At 41.9% G+C, this 23,068-nt stretch overlaps 1 protein-coding gene across 5 annotated transcripts in view; it reads right to left on the bottom strand.

Annotated features, from left to right (window-relative positions):
• The window catches only part of LOC147301875 (nck-associated protein 5-like), a 188,662-nt gene that overhangs the window by 124,133 nt on the left and 41,461 nt on the right, over positions 1–23,068 (bottom strand). For all 5 annotated transcript variants that reach the window (XM_086282914.1, XM_086282912.1, XM_086282913.1 and 2 more), the window contains one exon: positions 4,422–4,495. In XM_086282914.1, the coding sequence (XP_086139040.1) occupies positions 4,422–4,495 (74 nt within the window). The remainder of the gene's footprint in view (positions 1–4,421; positions 4,496–23,068) is intronic.

Genomic DNA, 23,068 nt, shown 5'->3' with positions numbered 1-23,068 from the left:
GAGGCCAGATATGGCTTGTAGCAACATCAGCAAGGTCCAGATTTGTAAAGCGGTTTCCCAGCTTTGTGCTCCTGTGGTCTTTCTTTCTCTGGCATGTTTACAGGCTCACTCATTTAGCTCTTTCTCTCACTTAATGCCACCATCCTCTGTTAAAGGCGAAGGCGCTTTGTACGAGCCCTTAAAAAGGACAAACTTTAAGAAAATTCAGAGTCTCTCAGAAAACTTTTAATAGCTCAAACAATTTTGAGAATTTGCAGCTCAAGAAAGGACTTTCTTGACTTTCCAGTCAGTCTTTGATAGTTGGTCTTAAAGCTCAAACATTGTATGATCAAGGACAAATAGGCAGAAATGTTGAGCTGCTTCTCAGAGAAAAAATGGACCAATTTCAATTCCACCCACAGGCGAATTCACTTACACAAAGCAAGTCCTATTAGCTATAATCCCCCACCTAAGAGCACATCTGATCTGACCTCCGCTTTCTATCTCTGCCGTCTTCGGAGCGGGGCTGCTCTATGAACATGACAAATAGCTTATTGATCAGCAGATGTCGTCGTCAATGTCCTTTCGACTTGGGCTGCAGCTGCAGTTGCCTGCTCCCTGCAACCTGTCCTAAGCCCCGAGCATCTCCAGCTGAGTCCCCTGCCTCCCTCCCTGCTCCCTCATCACAACTCCCCACTTCCCAGTTGCTATGAGGGAGCCCCCCCCCTCTCTCAGTCCTACCCCACACCGCCTTCCAGCCACCCTCCTCATCCCTCCTTGTCCTCCAAGGTGTGGAAAGGGTCACAGACAAACGCCATCTGCTCCAGCAGGCAGAAAATGGCAGGTGAGACCAGCTCTGGGCCATGTGACCCCTTACACTGGCCAGCTATGGCCACTGAAAACAAGGTCAGGGGAAGATTTGTGGAAAAACAAAAAACCCCAGCTCAGCACATTGACAAATCAACAGTGGGAAAGTAGAGATGGAAAGAGGGAAAAAAACTAATCTGCATTGTTTTAATCCACAGGGAAGATTACACAGTCACGGTGCCTTGACACAGCAGCTTGTCAAAAAGAGGTCATGCAAACTCACTCCCCGCCCGTCATGCTTTTTAGTGCTGCAGAGCATCCATATGTTCCCCACCACCACATGTCTGTCACTCAGCAACGACTTTAATAAACTCTTTTTCCTCAACACATCCAACCTGCCCTGACTCAACTGTGTGTCAGCGGCATATCAAGGCCACCACTAATGAGAGTGTAAACCTTTAAAAAGACATTTCATCATGTTTAATGAGTGCCCTGCAAACAAACGATGAATAACTGGAAACCCTGGGTTTGGTGTCCAACTGTACAACGTGTCTGATGTTTCCAAATTTGGATTTGCTCCATCTGATGTTGAAACTGTGCCGTGGAGCTTTTGTTTCCGTCTGTCAAGGACGTGGTCACATTGAATAGATCGAGTGGGAGAGGCCAGCCAGCATCCCACTGGGGCTTTGTGCTCCATCGAGCAATGATGCTGCGACCGAGTGCAAGAGACGGCGATTGTGTATCTGCATGCGAACTCATGGGGCTTTAGGATGACGAGGATATAGCAGGTGTTTCTGACACTCAAAATTATCTTTAATTAGATTCAGATAATTAATAATCCATGTTTTTCATTAATTTACACTTACCACCTGTAGCTCTGCGACATTTGGAGCTTGTTTAGGTACAGATGACACCCACTTGGCAAACATCAGTGAAAACTCCAGCTTTTGCACAACACATCACATCCATGTTTTCTTTTAATTTATAAAAATGCAAAAGTCTCGATCCACCACTCATTTCTTTCATATTTTGCTTCCAATGAGCCAGATATTCTTGAAATGTATTCAAGCACTCTCGGGCAATAGCCCTCCAGGCTTTCTGGAGGTCTTTCAAAGCTTTTTTTGGACATTAGCTACTTTTTCACTCACTTTTAGTCTAGTACTTGTTACTGGCCATTTTCAGAGGATTATTTATCATTTCCTAAGCCACTTAACGCTGACCTATGAATCATTCAAGCATAAAACACTCAACGGATGAACCAGTGTTGTGTCTAAATATAAAATTCCAAAGATAACACAGTTTGAAAGACATAAAATAGTATTTGTGCACCAACAAGGTGATTTCCAAAGAGTTATTACCTAAAAACTTGGCATATCTCAGCATGGTGTGCAGTGTGTCCTTAAAAAAATTGAGGAAACTGGACAAAAGAAGTTTCCCATTTGATCAAAATATAAAGTAAGACCAAGATGTACATATTTAGCAATTAAATGAAAGTAGTATCTGCCTTCTAACATAAAAGAAAAAAGTGAAATTAGGACAGAGATCAGCCATAATTGTCCAATTGGTGTACTTTGCCAGTGTGAAACTACCCCATAATATGGTACAATGAGAGCCATGAATGTAGTAGGTCACTGGGTCATAAGGAAGGATGCAAAGAACTAGAGGAATGTACGGGCTTCTCTTTCTCCTCTTGACTGATTGATGGGCCCCATATTCTTAGGGGTGGAGCGAGACATCTACAGCATCGTGAGATGCTGCCTAATAAGGGAAAGGAGGCGGTTTTTTGTTTTTTGTTTTTTTTTGGTTTTTTTTAAGTCGAGGTCTATGTTTTAGCTGAACAAAAGCCTTTGTGAAATCATTCATCACTGTCGCCGCTCTGAATCGAACAACACTGGAAAAGAAATGAGAACAAATCCTGGCTGGTGGTATGTTGTTTCTAAAAACTGAGCTTCAAAGACAAGGAATTTTCAAAGTACGGATTTCCACTGGTTTGTTTACAACATCTAGAGGCTTGCAACAATGCAGAGCCCCTCACAGTTGAATCTCTCACTGGAGCCCATGGAAGACAAAAGCAATCTTTGTAAATAGCACTTCTCCTCAAGACACCAGCATTACGTGAAAAACTGGAGCCTTTATCCATGATTCTTTCAATCAAGATACTGACTTGAAAGATGTACTTCAAATGGCAAAAACTACTTTGAGTTATGAGTGAGTTTATATCTTTGAACCTCAAGGAAACAAATGTCAGTTTTACAAGGCAGGGGTGCATTGGGGGATACTTAGAGAATCGGTCTAGTCCTTTTTAAAACATACCAAACTGACCGTTAGTGGTTTGGTTTGGTTTCTCAGGTTTTGTCTACTTTTACTGACTGAGCGTTTTACACAATGGCACAATGGCTAGAAAAACATTGTAGAAGACCAAGTTTGATGCCTTGCGGAGATAAGAGCAAAAGGAAGAGACGTGGCCAAAGGCTAAGACACAACGCTTACATGTCAACGCTTAAGCACTTCAAAGTACAATGCCATGTAGCATTAGATCATTTAAAGGTATAATTTACCCAATCAGAAACAGGGTACTAACCTTGTTTTTAAGCCAGTTTGGACAACCTTAGAAGGATCAGGTTGGAGTACACTCCAAAGGGGGGGTTTTTCCTTCTCACATGGGGTACAAACAGTAAATGGGAAGCTGGACAGAAGCTGGACAGGTAGAGCTTTGAAAAGGGAGCACCATGAAGAGAGCCCACTGGCATTTATCCACTATTTTTTCACTAGTGGGCAATCAGACATCACATGGACTCCATGGTAGGGCGCTGGCAGGTTAATGACCAGTTAATGCCCAATCTACACTACTCGGGGCATTTGTGTTTCACATGCAGCTTCCAGGGTAATCGGGGTACTTCAATCATTTGCAGTTGTACAAGTTCAAGGCTTTTGAAACCATTTGGTCCCCAGGTCAGTTTGCACAGGTCATCTAAGTGGCTATTAGGTCACTCTGGCTCTCACACGAGATGTCTTAGAAAGTTGGGTGGGGATGACTTAGATGAGAGGGTCATTCCTTTACACATCACTTCCTTTATTAAGGGGCTGTCCTGGCCGAGTAAAGGGGATGGTCAGTGGTCATTTAACCCCCCGCAGCCACCGATCCTGAGACCCTTATTCCCCTTTCCCCTCTGTCCAACCCCCAGCCCCTCTTTGCTCACTCAGGGGGAAAATTACTTTGAGCCGGGGGAATACAGCTCCATTGAGATGGAGAAAGGGTTGTACAAAAGAGGGTGAAGTTTAAAAATTGTCTCTCTTTTCTATGGGGGCTGTGCATCGCTGGAAGGGAAAGGATGATAGCAGCATTGAGGGGACAAGGTCATTAGATTGGCATCTCCATAAGCTCTTCATTTCCATTGTCTGTGCAAATCTGCTCCAAAGGACCTCCATGAGAAATGCCCCCAGTCAACCCCAAACTGAGCTTGGAGTCTCCCCCTTTGTCTGCCACTTTTAGTGTGCTTCCAACACAAAAAGCATTTCTCAAGAACTGTGCACAAAGCTTGTCTCAAGCTCAAAACCAAACAACATTGTTCTGCAGCCTCTGGTTGGCAATGAATTGCAGGCAGCTGCTGATATCTTCAGGCAGAACCTCTTACCTTCGAACGTTTCGGCGCTCCTCCTCGAGCTGCTTGAGAAGTTCATCAATGCATTTGTTGGCGTCCATGTATTCCTGCCGAGAGAAAGAAAACTTTATGTGTAAATGATCAAAGAGTCAAATGCTAACAATGATTAAAGGAATACATGCAAAATCACACCCTGACTGCATCCTCGTGTTGCTTTCATAAATGTCAAAGAACGTCAAGACAGGAGTGCTTTTTAAAAGGTGTGATAATTCAGTTTAGCCTCTTATCCCCTCTCCATGTGTAATTCCAGAAGTACCTCTGGGTAACTTCTAATGGCTGGCCCAGAAGCAAGCCCGGCAGTGTAATGTCAGCTGGGAATAGCGCTACTGAGTTACAGCACACACAAAATGAGCTAAGGCTGAGAGCAGAATGGAAGAAACAGATGTTAGGATTTCTCGGCTTTGGCCTAATGATTTGCTTCTTAGTGGTCTGACATCATATAGCAGAAGGGGGTTGTAACTGTGAGAAATAGGCCACATACAGCGGGCACCATACTTCAAACATCTGGGTTTTCAGATACTCAGTGTCTACCTGCAGTACACAGCAGAGCACACACTGTGCTGTCAGATCAGTGCGGTGGAGGTTTAAGACTAATTAATTAGATATTAGCTTGACAGCTCACGATACATCTCATGGGTAAATGGTTATCTCTGTGGGACAGATGCTCTCCATTGATTTCCAGACACTCTCATCATGTGCTGTGAGTGTAATTGAATAATGGGGATTCCCAAGAAGAAGTCCCTAAGCCAGAAATCTCAGTCTAGGAGGGGAAAAATGGTCATAGTATCTGCAAACCATCCATTTTTTTTAGATCCTTTTATTTTTGCTTTTACTGCAACTACGGCGCCTTGGCCTGCATCTGAACATAACTCCCTTTGCAGCTATTGTAATCTCAGTTCTCTAATTAGTCACTGCCAAAATAAATCCCTTCAATAAAGCACAAAGTCACTGTTGTAGACCAGAATTCAAGGAAAAAAATGAAAAACAAACACAGTGTCTGCAGTTTCCAAACTTTGTGGGAAAACCCTTGATGATAAAATACAGCAGAGTGTCCACACGAGACAAGTTTGGTCAATATGGAAATTTTTCTTGTTGTAGTGATACACTATATCATAGCAATACACTTTTCTGGGAAACACATTGGGAAATCCCACATAATCAGCCAAAAACAGCAACACAGCCTCAAAAATGACCAATTATTTGACAAATGGTCTAATATTGCATTAATGGTCAAAACCAACATAACCCCAGCACCAACAATGCAATTGACCAGTAACACTGTTGCGATAACACAGCATGCTGACTTAAGGGCTTTCTGCCATTATAATATACTTTACGTGATTATGATTTAATCTTTTTTTAACATTTTTTCTTGCCATAATAGCAAAAGCAGCAGCTTCATTTTGCAGCATGACAATGATTCTGTTTTTCTTAGCAAAACACAAAGGATTGGGGGATGGCTCAAGACTTTTGCACAATACTGTTGCTTGGTGCCCAGGCCTAAGCAAAGTAACAGGTAAAACAGATCATTTACAAAAGCAGAAACAACAAGTCAGCTCAATATTCCCTTTTGGTTTCACACAGAGCACAAACCCAGTCTCCTGGGTAAAAGTTTTGAGCTTCACACATTGTCATGACTACATGAACGTTGCCGATCTTTATGCTATTACTTCTACTTATAAGCATTGTTTTTATGTCTTTTCCCCGATTCACAGGGAAGCTATGACATTACCACAACATGACTGGTGAGTAGCAATGATGGTCCCTGAACACTTCATATGATACTGTGGAAAAACACATACACAATGATATCAGATACAACTATTTGGCACAGGCTTTCAACGCCCTTATTGATTTTTCAGACATGAAACACTGAACTATTTCACAGCCTGTAACACAGCACTTTTAATAATTTGCATTGAGCAATATGAGGACAGAATGATTCTGACCTCCCTGCGAACCACATCTGGGGCCTGAACAGACCTAAAGTACTTCTGTTATCACTACATGGGCTTTTTTAAGCTGTGGCCTTGAGAGCAAATTCACCAGATGTTCAGAGACTGCTGATCTAAATACATTAAGCACAGTTGTTTTGTCTGCTGCTTCTTAAGCAATTATTGGACCTAATCTCGCATCTGAGACTGCCACTCAAAGACAGCCATCACCAGCAGCTTGCACCAGTGCCAGGAGAACATGGCAAAGGCCCAGGTGTCCTGCCGAGTTTGCATTCAAGGGCACTCTGGTGACCATTAGGCAAATAGGGGCAAAGAACGACAACAGATCGATGCTTAACAGTGTGGTGTCACATTTTCCAATTTCTGTCATGCAAAAAAAAAATGACAACAAAAGACATTAACTCAGTTTCCATCCATCATCCCTTTCATCACTGGAATCATCCATTTTTACTTAATCAGCATGACAAATCTTTCATGTTTGGAAAGCAACCAATTACAGTGCCTAACAACACTGCCCTAAAGCCATCTGTCAGTCTCAGAGTGTCACAGAACGGGGCCAGAATGGCACTCAGACCCAAGGCGAAAAGGCCATTAGTGCTCAGTGCTAAGTTCCCAAAGTTAAATTTACCGTTGGCTCCAGGAGTAGTTAATCAATAGTGCAAACCATGGCAAATGATTGTTCATGTTTGTGTTCTCTGAATTCATCCTGACCACATGGGTGGACGGAGAGAAGCTTGTAGCTGTGAAATGTGTTCTGCAGAAGAAACAAAGTACACTCTAACAGAAAGATCTCATGCTTTGGTAGGAGGTATGCTAGCTAGTAGTGTGGATAAACAGTTGAAACTGCTTATATATTATGAATAAAAAGGTGTAACTTGTGTATGGCAGAAAAGTTAGAACAGGAAGGTGAAAGCACAGATACATATATCAGCAATAACCTTAAAGAAGCAAATGGTGCTGCCTTCTAGGAAGTGTGAGGCCATTTCCAAATAATTTGCAGTGAGAAAGGTTATTTACAAGTGGAAAACGTTCATGACAGCTGCCAGTCTTCCCAGGAGTGGAGGCCCAGGCAACTTCACCCTAAGGTGAATTAGGTTTGCAAAGTTGCACCTGAAAAAAATCACAAGATCTGTGCAACAATGTGCTTTAGAAGGACAAGACCAAAGTGGAGATGCTTGACCATAATGCACAAAACACAACACATCAGCACAATCACCTCATGTTAGCTGTCAGCACAGTGGTAGTCAAATGTGAGGACATCTGTCTGACAGATAAAGCTTCGCCCAATTTATGTCATGAAACAGGTCAATGATCCCAAGCACAGCAGCAAATCTACAACAGAATGGCTGAAAAATGGAAGAATCAAACTGCTGCAATGGGCCAGTCAAAGTCCAGAATTCAACCTGATTGAAATGCTGAGTTGGGACCTTGAGAGAATTGTGCATGAAGTCTCAAGGAACTGCAGCAACACTGTAAAGAAGAGTGGGCCAGAATTCCTCCACATAATGTGAGAGACTGATAAAGTCATTTAGACCTGAATTATTTCAAGTTATTGCTGCTAAATGTAGTTCTACACGCTACTAAATCATGAGATGTGATTGGTTTTCACGAACTACTTCTGCATGTTGGTATGATAATATATCATCACCTAATTTTAAACCTTGTAAAGACCAGATTATTTTTCAATATGTTCTGGTATGAAAAAGGGTGTACCTACCATAACTGTAGCTAACTCTAACTGAAAGTTACCTAGATCCAATTAAAACTGACTTCAAGTGAACACATTGAACATGAGTGGCCCTGAAGATGAAGAAGTTCAAATATGCTGAACCACTGGTCTAAAGAAAACAAGCACACTCTGAACATTCAACAAACCAACATCTGCCAATTCATCAACTAAAATGTGTGACTTTTTCTCAAGCGGCCAAGAGAACCTTCTTGGGTAAAACATCTGTCTCTGAAACACCATTAGCAACACAATCCCATAATGATTACGACTGCTCCACAAAGGGGAACCTTCTTTGCGAAAAGCCCTGTGTCAGGGGAAATATTTACAGGCCACATCAAAGTCAAGTAAAGCTGGCTAAGTCAGTGTTGTCATCACGTAGCCCTCGTCCTAATGACAGGGCACTGAAATAATCCTCAGCACACATGAAGGAATGTAGAGAATGCAGCATGCTTGTTGTCATGTGAAATAGGAGGGTATTTAAAGCGGAGATTTAAAGCATGACTCATGTATGTAATGCCGCGTGTTATATCTTCAGCCAGGCATTACTCCTGACGGTTTTACGGCGTGAGTGAAAGCTGTACCGTTCCCACGAGGCCCAGGTACTCACGTGTAGACTGGAGAGGGGAAAAAAACACAGAATTTACTGACCCGAGACTTTATCAGAGGCATATTTCTCAGGACCAGCGCTCTGGTGAATGCAATTCCTTACAGTGCTTAAAATGTCCTAAGAGCTGTAAGCTCATAAGGAGTACGTAAGCACCTCCAAAGTATACTAAATCATGAAGAGGCTTTTACAAAAGTCCCAATATACTTCACCTGACAGCAAGATGTGCACTTACAGAGCAACAGACCTTCAGGAGACGTTGTGGTAAATTAAACTGAATAAGGCGAGATTGGTTGGACTGCTGCATGTAAATCTAATTTTACAGGTAACAGATTTCACTAAAAATTGTTTCTCGTACTCAGTGTTTTAAGATGACAATTGGACTTGAAGCTGCTAAACAAGGTGAAGCCTCTTTTCAAAGCAAATGTCTAAATGTTATTTTATTTCCTTATTGTAGGTATAACGTAGAATGGGGTTAAAACCTGAGCCATTCAGTCGAAGTGGCCTCTTTTAGGATCTTGTTCCCATCAATGAGGCATGAGGGATCACTAGATATTTTGATGAGTACTTCCTTTTGTCCTTTCGCTGGCAACCTGGTCCCACGTTCCTGCAGTGTGGACATATAAAAAGCTTGCACCAGTTACTAAGACTTCATATGCCATGGAGTTTGTGGTCACTAGGTCTACACCCAGCTGACCACCTATGGAAGATTTTGGACTAATGAGGAAATACATGAAGGGTATATCTTTTACAAGAATGATGTCTGTCCCTCAGTAGAGTTCCAGAAACTTAAAAAGTCAAGAAGGACTGAAGCTATTCTGGCAAAGCTTGTTGAATCAACATCTTTTAAGACTCTTTATTTTGTTTTATTCTTTATTTTGTCACCTTTATTTTGTAATTTATTTTCTGCACTTGAGGTTTCCTAAATAAGAAACCGTTTTAATTATAAATACACATTTTGCCTATTCTTTTTTGTGTGCAGAATGAAAGCTTTTTAAGGTGAATGAATGGAAGGATTGCCCATGGTACAGATGATATTGCACTTTAAAAAGCCATTCATTAACAGCCAGTGCTGTGCACAGCATTGATTTTTGCAGCTATAATAAAAGCAGGGGCCGAGCTATTGTTAACCTGTCAGGTAATGTGTTTGCAGATGTTCATGCTCTACGACCGCTGCTTCTCAGTAATGTTTATCCAGCCGTGTTTACTCAAGTGTGTGAGAGCGTTTGATAAGCAGGCGCTCAGTAGCTGCCGAGGAAAGAGCTTCCCCTGACTCGCGCCATGGCTCGAGTCCCATATCCAGGCCCCCCTCCAACTGCTTGTGTGCCTTTATGAAATTTTTAAACGTGAGTGCCATCCCCCCACTGCCTTGGCACCAAGAAGCAGAGAGGGAACATATATATATATATATATATATATATATATATATATATATATATATATATATATATATATATATATATATATATATAAGTGAAAAAAAACCCAACACACTTCTGACCACACAAACATGCAAACAGGCAGACTGTCTGACACTCAAAGTCAGTGCAATCTGTTTAAGATTAATGGTCCAGATTTCTCAGTAATAAAACATCAGATGCATTATTCATCCATATGAGCCTCGCAAGCACACTCTGCTCTTTCACACATTTTTGGAGATTAGGAGCGATGGAGCCACATCCCCGACGAGCGTCTGCTTCTTATATCGGCTGCTTTGGAGTCGACTGGAAAAAATAAATAAACTTTAAGCTAGATAAAACTGACCTGGTTGCTGCAGAGGTCAGGATACGTTCCTTTAAATCCTCGCTGATGTAAGTTCCTTCCACCACCTTGATGTGTCTGCAGATGAGAACCTCCGCCTGGCTTGACTGATAAGACACCTTGTAGAGGTCTGCAGCCTCTGGGAATAACACCCAGCCAAAGACAAGGTCACAACCTCGATCCTCCCTAACCCTGCGTCCCAACCCATCCCGCCAACCTATCTCTGCTTTCCAGGAATATATTTGTTTTTGCAGACTGATGACATGCCAGCAAGGCCTGTGGGACTGAAAAAGCATCTGAAAAGCCTGAAAAGCTGCAGGTTTGATAGAAAGTAACAGTCCCACATGGGCTACTGCAAGTCAAAGGTTAGGCCAACAGAATTTAAGATTTCGTTCTGGGCGTTTTGTTTTGGGGGGTTTTTTCACCGTACACTTGAGAATGAGTTATGACAGTGACTTCTCAAGGTGTGGGAGATATACTACATCTGATAGGGCTGTTAGTCTGGGCTTCCTGCCAAACACACAGATGTGTCTGCTGCCGAATACACCTGCCATCCAATACTCCAAAGTTTATGTGAACATCACCGGCAAAAGATGTAAACACTGCAAATTTAATTATCGTCAATGAAAATGTATTCTCGTTTCCCCAGTATAATTTCTAATGACTGTGATCCTATCATATTATCCGGTAAGACTAAAGCCACTGCTGCTTGTATCAGGTTTAGTTCAGCCTTAGTTAAATTCATTAGTCTTATCAGGATGTTTCGGGGCTCTGTGGTGGTGATCCATCTCTCAGTGGTCTTTACTCACATCCCCAATGACCTGGCGTCATAATATCTGCTCAGCCATCAGGCGCTCATATCCTCAGACCCCGATATCTCCACTGATAGCCCTGCTGTTTAATCCCGGAGCGCGCAGCTTCTTGGATTAATGCGTGTTATTATTCATGTGGGAAAAACATAGAGGTCTGTGTGCTGTCAGCTTGATCTGTCAGGGAGGATTGCTGTCAGTGGCGGATGTGATCCCAGATATTTTCATCGGTCGCATAAAGGACAACCATTTCCTGCATCCAAATGATTTGATGAATTCATAAAGGAAATTGTTGATTCTTGAGAAGACACAATGGGCTGAGACAAGGTCACGACCTCTACTGCCGTGGGAGGTCGGCTCTTCTCTGTCCTCAGAGGCTATCATCTATCTTGGTTCAGTCAGAGACACTACAGAGAAAGACGCATTCGAAGAATCCTTAATAGAAATCTATTGGAGAGTTCTTTAATGGCAGAAATGTGGCTTTGCCCTCCCCGTTCCCAAAGAGCCAATCAAACTTACTGATCACGCTGCACAAATCACTCACTAATTCTAGTCAAATTTTAAGCACAGCAGTGAAATGAATGGAGTTTACCGTTATTAGATATTTATAGCTGTTCATTTTGTGGCTCGCACATGTGGACTTGTTCAGTTCTTTTTTTTTTTTTTTAATTTGATGACTTTTAAGTTTTATGTTAGCAGTTTTTTTTACAGTTCTTTTATAGTTCTATAGTATATGCTGTATATATAGTTTCTATTCGTATGTCATTTCCTAGCGTCGTTTTTGTATTTTTGCTACTATAATGGTTGACAGTTTGTATAGTGCAAAATGGAAAAGGAAACCTTGCAAAATGCAAGGAATAAAACAGTTTAAATGAACAAAAACACTAGAGGTTGTTATTAAGCTATGACGTTACTTTTATTATTGTTGTTGTTGTTATAGGCTGTTTATAAAGATTGCATTATTCTACAGTCACACATGGGGAAAACAGTGTGTAGGAGACCAAAATAAATTTCCCATGACCAAATTATTGCAACTGTGCCATCTTGCTGCCTTGGGTTTCTTCTAAAACAGGGACCAGGTCTGCGACCACTTACGGTCAGGTGCCATCTCCAAAGCAACTTTGGTTCACCAAGATGGTGATAAAACCACAATAAGACAGAGTCTTACTCGTCCATCAATAGTGGCATAGTTACTGCAGGATAGGCTAAATGACTGCAGGCGCTTGGCCAAGTTGATAGGGTCAAGTTAGCAAATACTTGCAATCATTTTGTGATAATACAACAATTAACTGAAATCAGAATCACAAATCTTTTGCCATCTACAAACACAAAAATTCACATTAAAACACAAATTCATATTTCTTCCACAAATTGTGACATAGTCGATTTAGGATGGTGATTTAATTGCACTCAGTAATGTTATTTTTATAGAAATGTAACCAGAATACAACCAGTTGCCAACCCGTTGATTTGCAAAAAACTCACATCATAGAAAAGTTGCATTCTGGACAACCACTGACTGTTGCCAGCTGCAAGGTGGTTGCTATCAGCCACTGTGAGTTACCACTTTGGATCCTTATGTTGACCATGTTTAGAGACAGAAGACACCATATTTGTAACTACTAAGATTGCAGCTAATGCTAGCTAGCTTGGTTAGCAACATGCATATCACGTTTTGGTTGTACTGCTAGGTAGATAAAATAAGAAGAATTTCATGAAATGCAATTGATTACCAAAAATATGATGGAGAGGTGGAAGTCCACCCACCTGTCAGTGTCCTAATTATGTTTCGGGTTTAGTTTAATTGAAATATGCAATTATTATTTTTTTGCATACAGTTGTGAAGAGGAGGAACTTAGCTACACAGACTAACACCTTTGTTTGTACTAGGCTATAAAAAAGGTTATTTTTGCTGTAAAGTTCAAAATTTTATCATGGAAGTCTATGAGGCTTGACAGGCTTTTGGAAAAAGCCTCAAGTTACTGCATGTTATTGCCAGATTACTGACCTATAACAGCTAATAACAGTAACAATCCCGGCTTTGAGTGTTCATTAGAAAATATTACATTTTGAAATGAAAACTAAAATAAAAATCTCTTTCTGGCACGCAGTTAATGAACCATCACTCATTAAATGTTGCTGAATCTGAGTTGAGTGCTTACACTACGCCTGATTGTACCTAAACTGTAACGCTCACACAGTGGCCTCATTGAGTAGAGGACGTTTGTGTAACAAATGCCTCCAGTGAGCAGGATATTCTTCATCTGCCTACCTGCTCCAAACGGAGGAGTGTCAGGCACCAAGGATTACTTCAAGATACAAAAGGGAGCCTGTTCATCATCTAGAATGGGTTTCAGCAGTTTGGGTTATCTGATGTTCTTCCTCCAGCAGCACCTACGGCCGGGCCCAGCCCAAACATCAACACCTCGCCACCGTCAGGAATCCAAATCCCAGCAGATTATCTTTCCAAACATTAAGATACGCTCCTTCTCCGCTCTTTGGGTTTGACAGAGTGTCCCATTCATGTCTGTTGGGAACAGTGGCCAAGCTGTTCATGCCACAAATCTCTCAGGGAGGGAGCTGAAAAAGTGCCTCAGATGTCAATATTTGATCGCTTCCACAGAGCTGCCTGTGTGGAAGAGCCTGTGGATGCGTGGTACACCCATGTGAAAATATACACGTGTGGATTTAGAAGTTTATATGTGTTTTTGCTGAATCTGTGTGCAAATTTCAAAATAAAAGTCAACAAAAATGAAGCAGTTAAGCGTAAAGAGTACCAAGACACCATCATATAGTTTGTGCACATAAGTAAGGCTGTTCCTTCTTTGTATGTGACGTCGAAACCTTTGAAAAAATCAATAAATATATCAACAGGAATGAAGGCGTTTGAAGAAGCATTTTTCAGCCAAGAATTGTACTCCAGCAATGGCTGCTCTGACCAAACCTCACGGCTGAATTGGATTAAAGAGCTACTGAACTTTGTCTGCATTATATATTTTTCCATTTGTCACATAAATCCCCTTTCTCCTTTTGCTTTGTCTCTTTAATCCCTTTTTATGTTCTCTGCCAAAACACACATCAGGGAGGAGCGGTCGAGGAATGCTACCTTTCCAAATATAAACAAACACTTAGTGTATCCACACTGGTACCAGTGTTTCCAGACAGGATGGGAATCTAGGAAACAGGGAGGGGGGGAGTCTGTTGTGTTGCCTGTGCCCAGATTTTACAAGCTTGGGGGTTCGCTGGGTTTTTATTATCATCTGGGGGCCAATATTCAGCCAGGTGTACTCTGAGCGGGAGGGAGGGTGGCGATGACAGAAATCAAAAGGAAACCTGGACCTGACAAGCCGCGGGAGAGCACCGGGGAAACCAGGGAGGCTGCTACACGAGAGAACGAGAAAGCAAGTGAGCGTCAAAGAGGATGAGAGAGACAAAGGGTACAAAGAAAGAAAGAAAAGGGATATTTAAAACTGCAACAGCTGCTGGGGAAAGAGAGCTAAAACGCGGTTTTGATATTGTGATTTTGACTTTACCCGAGGAGGTTTATTTTTTCTGTTGGGTGAGATCTAAAAGGTTCAGATAAAGTCGTGGACAGTATACAGTCAACACTGAAGTGCCTTTGCACCTGCACGCTTGTCTGTTGTCTGTTTGTTTTGAAAATGTGCACGTGAGGATGGATGACTCACTGCACACAACAGGTACAAGTAAAGTAACCTGAACCTGAACGGACAGCGAAGGATGGCAGTGACCACATTCGCACAGGTCGCCTGGTGGGAGGCACACACTCTGAGACAGATTGGTGAAGATTTGCGAATAACTGTTGCCTAAGTTATAGCTGTAGCACTAAGCTATACTGATGCTACATGCTTTCAATTAGAAAAAGATACCTAACGCTTTTCTAGCTGGATTTTTCAGACAGATAAGCAGCTTTGGTGAAGCTGAGGTAAGTGACATGGCGCCATCGTCTTGACAACAAGCAAGCTAAATCAGCACTACCAAAGCCCTCTGTATGTGAGATGCCCAGGCAGAGGTAAAACAAAGTCAAAGCAGCGCTAAGGGACGAAGAAATGACCTCTTCCCAATGACCAAACACGCGTCTCCACTATATAGGAGCTACCAACACCCAAACACCACATACAGGCTATGTCAATAGTGCTGTGCTGGATGGAGCGTGATTTACTGGCTACGTTCCTCCATAATAGCGATGGAGAGTGCTGTTTGGGTAGGGATATCTGGTCCCATTGACATCATAGCGAGCCAAGAGTAGGACAAACTGTCTGAAACAGCTTATTTAGAGCCATCTAAATCCTGAGCTTTTGGCTCACAGGGATTACTTGTATATACACTGACCTCATTGTTTGAAACTTAGCCATGTTTAATATGAGCTTCCACCATTGTAACAGTAAACACAAGACCAAAAAAATCAGGAGAAACATAATAATAATAATCCCCTTCAACTGAAGTTTCCCAAGACCAGAACCGTAGAGTTAAATCGCAGCAGCTAGCTACTATTAATTATGGCATACATATAAACAGAATACGTAAAACACTGTTGATTATGTCAGTGATTTAAGCCAAACATCAGTCAGTCCTGAGCCAAAGGACGAGTGACAACACTTTGGGGAAAAAGGAACAAAAAAAAGAAAAAACGAGCATGAGAGAAATCCTTTGGCAAGTGACAGAAGAAGGGGCAGATCAGAGCAGAGGGCTGATGCTAACCAGATGTTGGTTGGTTCGCAGGGGTAAGCTGGGCTTCTGTTTATGCAGGCTTTGACAGACAGGCACCACACCTAACCAAGCCACGCTGTAGCCGAACAGTTCTCCAAGAGGAGGAAGGCTCGATCCAGCCGCAGCAACGGCGCTCACTACACGGGAAATTAGGTAGATTATAGATCGAGCAAAAGACCTCAAGAGGATCCATTTAGCACTATCTGCCTGATACTTATTGTACACTCTTTGGAGGCTTTGTTTGCACTCAATGCTTTTGGCTTGTTGCTGGTACGTTTTATATTTCAGTGTGTGTGTACAATTCTGATACAAAACCCACGAAGCAAGGTTTAAAAAGAAATCAGGAAAACATTACCTACTGTGCCAGAGTTCAGCTGAGAGGACAAGAGAGAACAGCATCTCAGGTAACAAATCAAAACCCGCAAACAGGACGAAATCCCTTCCAAGCGTGTGTTTTTGCAGGATATTTCTTGCCTGAGACACTCCATCAGATTCCCTGACAGCTCACGTACATTAGCTTCAGGACTCAGCTTTATCACGGCCTCTCCTCTGTTTAATCCAGAGGCTGATTTATTGACGGGGCCTGTCTGTGCGCTGAGTCGGCCAGCCCAGGTGCCGGGCAGATGTCGAAGCGAGCTCGGAGGCAAAGAATTGCATTCCTGCTAGAGAAAGCATTAATGTCAGCCTCTGATTTTCGGCACTGGTAGGGGGGGAAGACAGAGATTGCCTCGGAGGCATGCAAGGAAACCATAAGCAGAGAAATGGTAATGTGACAAGCAGTAGGCTCCTGTCATCCACAAACCCACCTGTGCCACTCATACTTATCAGGTCCACATCCCCTATCTGGCCTGGCAGACACAGGGTCCAGATATAGTGCGGTGTTTCTTTTTTTTAACTCAGGAAGCTGGAGCAGAATAATAATAATGAGAAATGTGAAAGGAGATAGGATATGGCGACTTCTGACCTCTGCAGCAGGACTCTGTGCTATGATTATTACAGTGGTCATGAATTATTTCTGCGGTGATCTGGATGCTCACTGCATCTTTCCAGACAGATCGTGGGGTAGGCGGCAGCCTCGGGGTTAACACAACAGGTTTGTTTGAATTCGAGGTCCAACCAGAAAGAAAACTGAGTGTGGTGGGGGGGAAATGAATGAGGACAGAATTCCCTAAACAGACAGGTGCCCATGACCACCACTCGAGTATTCTTCGAGGCTTCAGAAATAGCTGTGACTTTAAAGGAGAGAACTGCAATGATAGTTTTTGGGGGGGGGAGTGGACAGGCGGATGACTAACTGACAACTAAACAAATATTTTTAGTCACAAAGGGCGGGGTGTATCATCTAATGAGTGCATTTAGGCATGTTCATGATGAACTACCAAAGTTCAAACTAAGCATCAGAATAGGGAAGAAAGGTGATTTAAGTGCCAGATGGGTGGTCCAACTATTTCACAAACTGCTGATCTGCCAAACAACCTTCAGTAGAGTTTACAGAGGATTAGGGCTGCCACAAACTATTATTTTGATAGTCGACTAGTCACTGATTATTTTTGCGATTAGTTGACTAATCAGATTCTGCATCCATTGGACGTAAAACGTACAGCTTATTGCACCAGCAGCATCTGCTCTTATATAACTATCATTAGCTTACAGCTTTAAGTGTTTAAGGTATGTGCTAACTAAAAATAAAGACAAGATGATACATTTTAATGAAATTTGCAGATTGTTTCGGTGGAGTTTAATGAACTCAGCCGTCTGCTCCTTGCTATCTAAAATATAACAGGACACCGGAGTATATTCTCGACCATCTCACACTTCTGATGATCTGCTTGACGTTTATTCAGCTGTGTAAAAACTATAACTTTAATCTCAGCTAAACCAATTCACTCAGGAACAAATAAAATACTGAAAAAGGCCAAACAACAACATTTTTAAGTTATCTAAGTGACTTATATATCATGTTTAACCTGAGTAGCGAAAGACAGCGGTGGGTTTGAAAACGATTTGCCGGGAGTCCGGTGTTCTCACCGGCTCTAGTGAGCCTTGAACCCCGGCTAGCTATCGAGCTAGTGGGTAACAGACGTCTCCGAAAACGTCAGAACGCTTTTGAAAATATGTGGTGTCTTGATAAACTGAGCAGATATTTGAAGTTTACACAGTTACATTCTCGCCTGAAAATATGTTAAACGTTTATTTTGTGACCCAGAAAGAATAATAAAAGTAATATTAAAACTAGCTAGCTGCCGCCATTGTTGGAACCTGAGCTGGGCCGCGCTATGAATTCTGGGATAGGCTGGGCCACGAAGGATACACTCGACCCATCCTTCAAATCTGGGGAAATGAAGGGCACATTTGTCGGCTGCATTTGTTGGAGTCTTCGAATTTGGACAGCCTTCGTCTTGTCGCTGTAACGTAATCGGCCTACAAATGTGGGCACAGGAGGATGCGGTTCCTGAATTTGGACACAGCTACGATACCGGAGACAGCTTCTTCTTCTTCGAGGTTTAACGGCAGCTGGCCTCCTTGTGCATGCAGTGCTGCCAGCTCCTGTTTCAGTCCGTTATTACACTCTTAAATCCTACTACTTATTTCTGCGTCTTTCAGGATCTTACAAAGCTTCAAACGACCCGTCGACTATTAAATTAGTCGTCGACGATTTTGATAGTCGACTAATCGTGGCCGCCCTACAGAGGATAGTCTGAAAAAGAGAAAATATCCAGTGAGCAGCAGTTCTCTGGGAGAAGATGTCTTGTTAACGCCAGAGGTCAGAGGATAATGGCCAGACTGCTTCAAGCTGATAGGAAGGAGTCAGGAAATCAAATCACCACTTGTTACAGCCAGGCTACGCAGATGAGCATCTCCACAGCAGCAGAACACGAAACTGAGATGACAATTCAGAACCACCAAAACTGGACAATAGAAAACTGGATGTTCTGGTCTGATGAGTCTTGATTTCTGCTCCAACGTTCAGATGGTACGGTCATCTGTGTGATATGGTCATAGGGTGTGCCGGCTTTTTTTATTTAAACATAAAAACAATCACTTGAGCCTAAAGGAAAAAATTGGAATACTGTGAAAAAATGTTGTTATTATTCCTGCCCTACAGGATTTAAAAAGCAAACACATCATTATGCTGTTTTGATGGAAACTGAAATTCTGACACTTTTAACTCGTCACAGAAAGACCATGTAGGTCTTACAAATGTGTCTGCAATTTGTGGGTGACCATCATTGAAACATGACGCTGAGTCTGTTTCCGATCTGCGGGTAAGTGCCGCCTCACAAAGCTTACAGGAAGATTTTTGGTCTTATATTTCAATTTCCACGTGAGTGCAGCAGTTTAAGCCTGAAGACATTATCTCCAGGCTACTGCATCCATTTCATGGGTTAATGTGAACAAAGACCTCTCACTGCAGCGGCTTACCGCACTCTGTCAAGTGATCTGACAGAAGACTGAGGGTCCAATAATTCAGCAGCATAAAATATTTAAATCGACCATCATTGACTTTTAAAGGTATTGTTGCGGCCCTTTTTCGGGAAGCTTTTTACGGTCAGAGCTCATCCAGGTTAGGAAGGAATTTCAATATGAATCTGGAGCCAACCACACGCTGTATTTACACAGTTAATGGCACTAAATCTTTGTTATCATCTCAAGTGGAGTCGTATTTTTAGCAGCCATTTTTTTTGTTTTATTTCATCCAGATGGGAGCCGGGGAGGAATCTGACATCAGTGCTGTTTCTCATTAAGCCTCTCAGATGAGGTGACATCAGTAGACTTTTGCAGCAGGGCTGAAATACACTGGATTTCTCCTTGAAACAGGCGTGGGGTTAAAGGTCTATCTGATAAATAAATCACATTTCCATCAACACAAGAACTCATTTTCCAAACAGGAGCCCAAAATCAAATATTATTTGTTTGTGCTAAAATTAAGTTCATATCCTCACAGCACTGAAACTCTTTGAGATATTTCCAGATATTTCGGAACGTGATAGTGTCGCTACTGTGGGAAAATCTCGCAGAGCAAGGACCTGAATTTCCTTTGCTTACACCAGCTATTTGCTCTTACAATAACAACACTGTTCCATCATTATTATTTGTTTACTCGGCTAACCCTCTTTATCTGGGGCAACCCCCCCTCTTTTTAGCGAATGCTCCAGCATTCTCTGAACCCTCTGGAAGCCATTTCTCAACCAGACCTTCCAATAGGCTGTTTGAAAGTGAGGCACCAGCTTCATTCTGAGAGTTTACAATAGCACACCCATCAGATGCCCTCTGCCCCTAAAAGCATTACCTTCAGCATGAGCTTTTTACCATGGTACATAATACAGGACATGCTAGAGCACTCTGCATTGTTCCACTTGTAGGTCAAAAGTTGGGCTGATCACATTGGCTGTAGCATTAATGGGGGTGAGCAGACAAGATCCTTTCACTCCATGGTAGAGTAAACAACTCTCACTCCTATAATATCCTGTTGTGCAGAGGGGCTGGAAACAAGAATGATTGGAGTCCCATGAAGCTGTAGCCCCAAAAATGCAACTTAATAAGTCAAAGTTTATGAAAAAATCTTGAAAACATGCTACATAAACTGGAAATATAGAGTTTTTGCCACACATTCACATTCACTGCAGTGCTTTAATGGATGGCTTTAATATTATATGTAGTTTAGGGTTAGTATCTTGCTCAGGGACACTTCGACACACGGATTAGAGAGGCTGGGGATTGAACCATATAGCTTCCGAAGAGCAGAGAGTCCCGTTTATATCTGCCCTGCAATTTTAAATGTATTTGACATAAAAACTAAAATGAGGGATTCTTTTCATTACTCTTAGCTCTTTCATCTGGTTTAGATTAGTGTGGATATTTTTTACGGTTGCAAATATGTCAGATCTCCTGTTTAAATAATTTGGTGATGAGTTAATTAAGAAAAAATGAATAAGCACAACTTCATAATTTGAGAGGCATGCTTGTTCGCTCTGTCATTAATTTGGGTAAGAACATCTTTCATATCTGTTTGTTAAACAGCAAGCACCTGATGAGCTTAGTTTAGAGTTAAAGATAGAAACTCCGTGTTTGGTTATCACTGATCTTTCACCATCTTTTATGGGGAGGAAATTGTTACTTTCCCTAGTCTTGTGTTGCATATCAGGTGCTGATGACTGATCGTGACGTTTTGGGTAACGAGGCCTGAAAGGAGAGACTAAGTCAGTGTGAAAGTTAGTTGCAGTTAGGGCTGCTCGATTATGGCAAAAATGATAATCACGATTATTTTCACTGAAATTGAGATCACGATTATTTGACGATATTTATTTAACCCTTTAAGACCTACTATAGAACCAAGTCCACCAGAGCTTTTCTTTTTTTTTTTTTACATGCTGTAGTGCCATTTGTGGGAGCATTTCAAGTTGCTATACATCAATACAACTGTTATAGCCCATATTTTAATAATATGTATGCATTAAGTCCATAGTAATTACATAAATTGCAAAAAAGTGCAATAAACTACAAAAAAATTGAAAATCGCTTTTGTTTTCTTTACATATATTTCTACTTGGAGAAATTTAAGAGGTTTATCCCTCAAAACTTTAAATACAATAAAGTTGCAAAAAATAGTTTCCCACCACAGGAAATTTATTTTGAGTGTCTTCATAGTTTTATTTTGGAGATACAGCAATTTTTATATACTGCAGGAAAAACAAAAAACAATCCTATGATGCAAATTTGCAAAGAAAACAGCATGTGCATCATTTCACTGTGGGAAGTGTTACGAACAGCTGATAGGAACGGCAAAGCGTGTTTCTGGAATATTATGTTTTTGTTCCTGCAAGCGCTTTTTATGCAATTTTTGCAAAGCTATATGTGGAACGAAACCGTGACCGAGGACAAGCTGATGGCATCAGATGTAAGTACAACTCCTCCGGTTTCATATGCAAAACAAATTATTGCGCTAGCTTACACGGTTCAGGTTCTACAGGGATTTAAAAATAGTTACGCAAAACGGAGTGTGCTGCTCTGACCGGCTTTAAAGGGTTAACAATGGCTTTAAAAAAATAATATAAAATAGTGTGCAACACCACTGAAGTTTTTTTTTTTTTAAACTCTCTTTTCAACCAACGGCAGTCACTCTCCTCTCCAAATAACTTCTGCTTAGCTTTCCGAGCTTCCCTCGGGTCCTCTTAATCAGCGGTCTCCAACCTTTTTTGCGCCACGGACCGGTTTATGCCCGACAATATTTTCACGGAACGGCCTTTAAGGTGTCGCGGATAAATTAGGGAGGGGCTAATAATCGGCTCAGTCATTTTTAATGATCGTTGAAAGCCCAGATCGTAATCGTGATTAAAATTCGATTAATTGAGCAGCCCTAGTTGCAGTGAAAAAATTAGGAGCTTTCAGCATCACCCCATTTCACCATTTTAGCACATAAGAGGTCCATTTACTGTGAAACCTGTCCTGAGATTATTCAGATGCTTTCCAGGTTACCGGTCCATGCTGGACTCAAGCCATGCAAGCAGTTGGGGAAGTGGTTCGGAAGAGAAAGGCTTAATAATGCACTAATTCAACCAGTTTGACTTGATTTTCACTGACCTCTCCTCAGTGTCTCAGCTTAGGCAGGGATATGAGAGGGGAGGGGTGGGGAAGAGAGAAAATCCAATCAGGGAATACCTCCAAAATAAAAACCTGTTTCTGAGTGAATAAATTGAAGGAGGCAGGATTGCATTGCAATATTCAACAAAGGCCAAATACAGGATGCTTTGTTGGGCAGTAATCACACGAGGGCCATTTCCAGCAAATTCATGATAATCCCAGAGAATGAAGGTAATGGAATAATCATAAGGCTCTTGTTTGCGCTGCATAATTTTCCGCATGGAAATCTATTGGCTCCTACAGCTGTTGAGCCAGATGGATGTTGGGTTGCTGTGTGATAGCCCTCTGGTTAGCTCCCACAATAGCCCTTCATTGACCATGGGACCACACACAATGGCGATTGTTGACCACTGGAGCTGCAGACAATCAGCCCTGAGGGTCAAACAGGTCCT

Source organism: Aulonocara sp. 'chitande type north' Nkhata Bay, linkage group LG23, assembly GCF_057382095.1.
Source record: "Aulonocara sp. 'chitande type north' Nkhata Bay isolate Kocher_YH1m ecotype deep benthic linkage group LG23, A_spYH_male_GT1.1, whole genome shotgun sequence".
In the NCBI taxonomy this organism is placed as follows: Eukaryota; Metazoa; Chordata; class Actinopteri; order Cichliformes; family Cichlidae; genus Aulonocara; species Aulonocara sp. 'chitande type north' Nkhata Bay.
The sequence above is the reverse complement of the archived record's forward strand: the minus strand, read 5'-3'. Positions and strand labels throughout refer to the sequence as shown.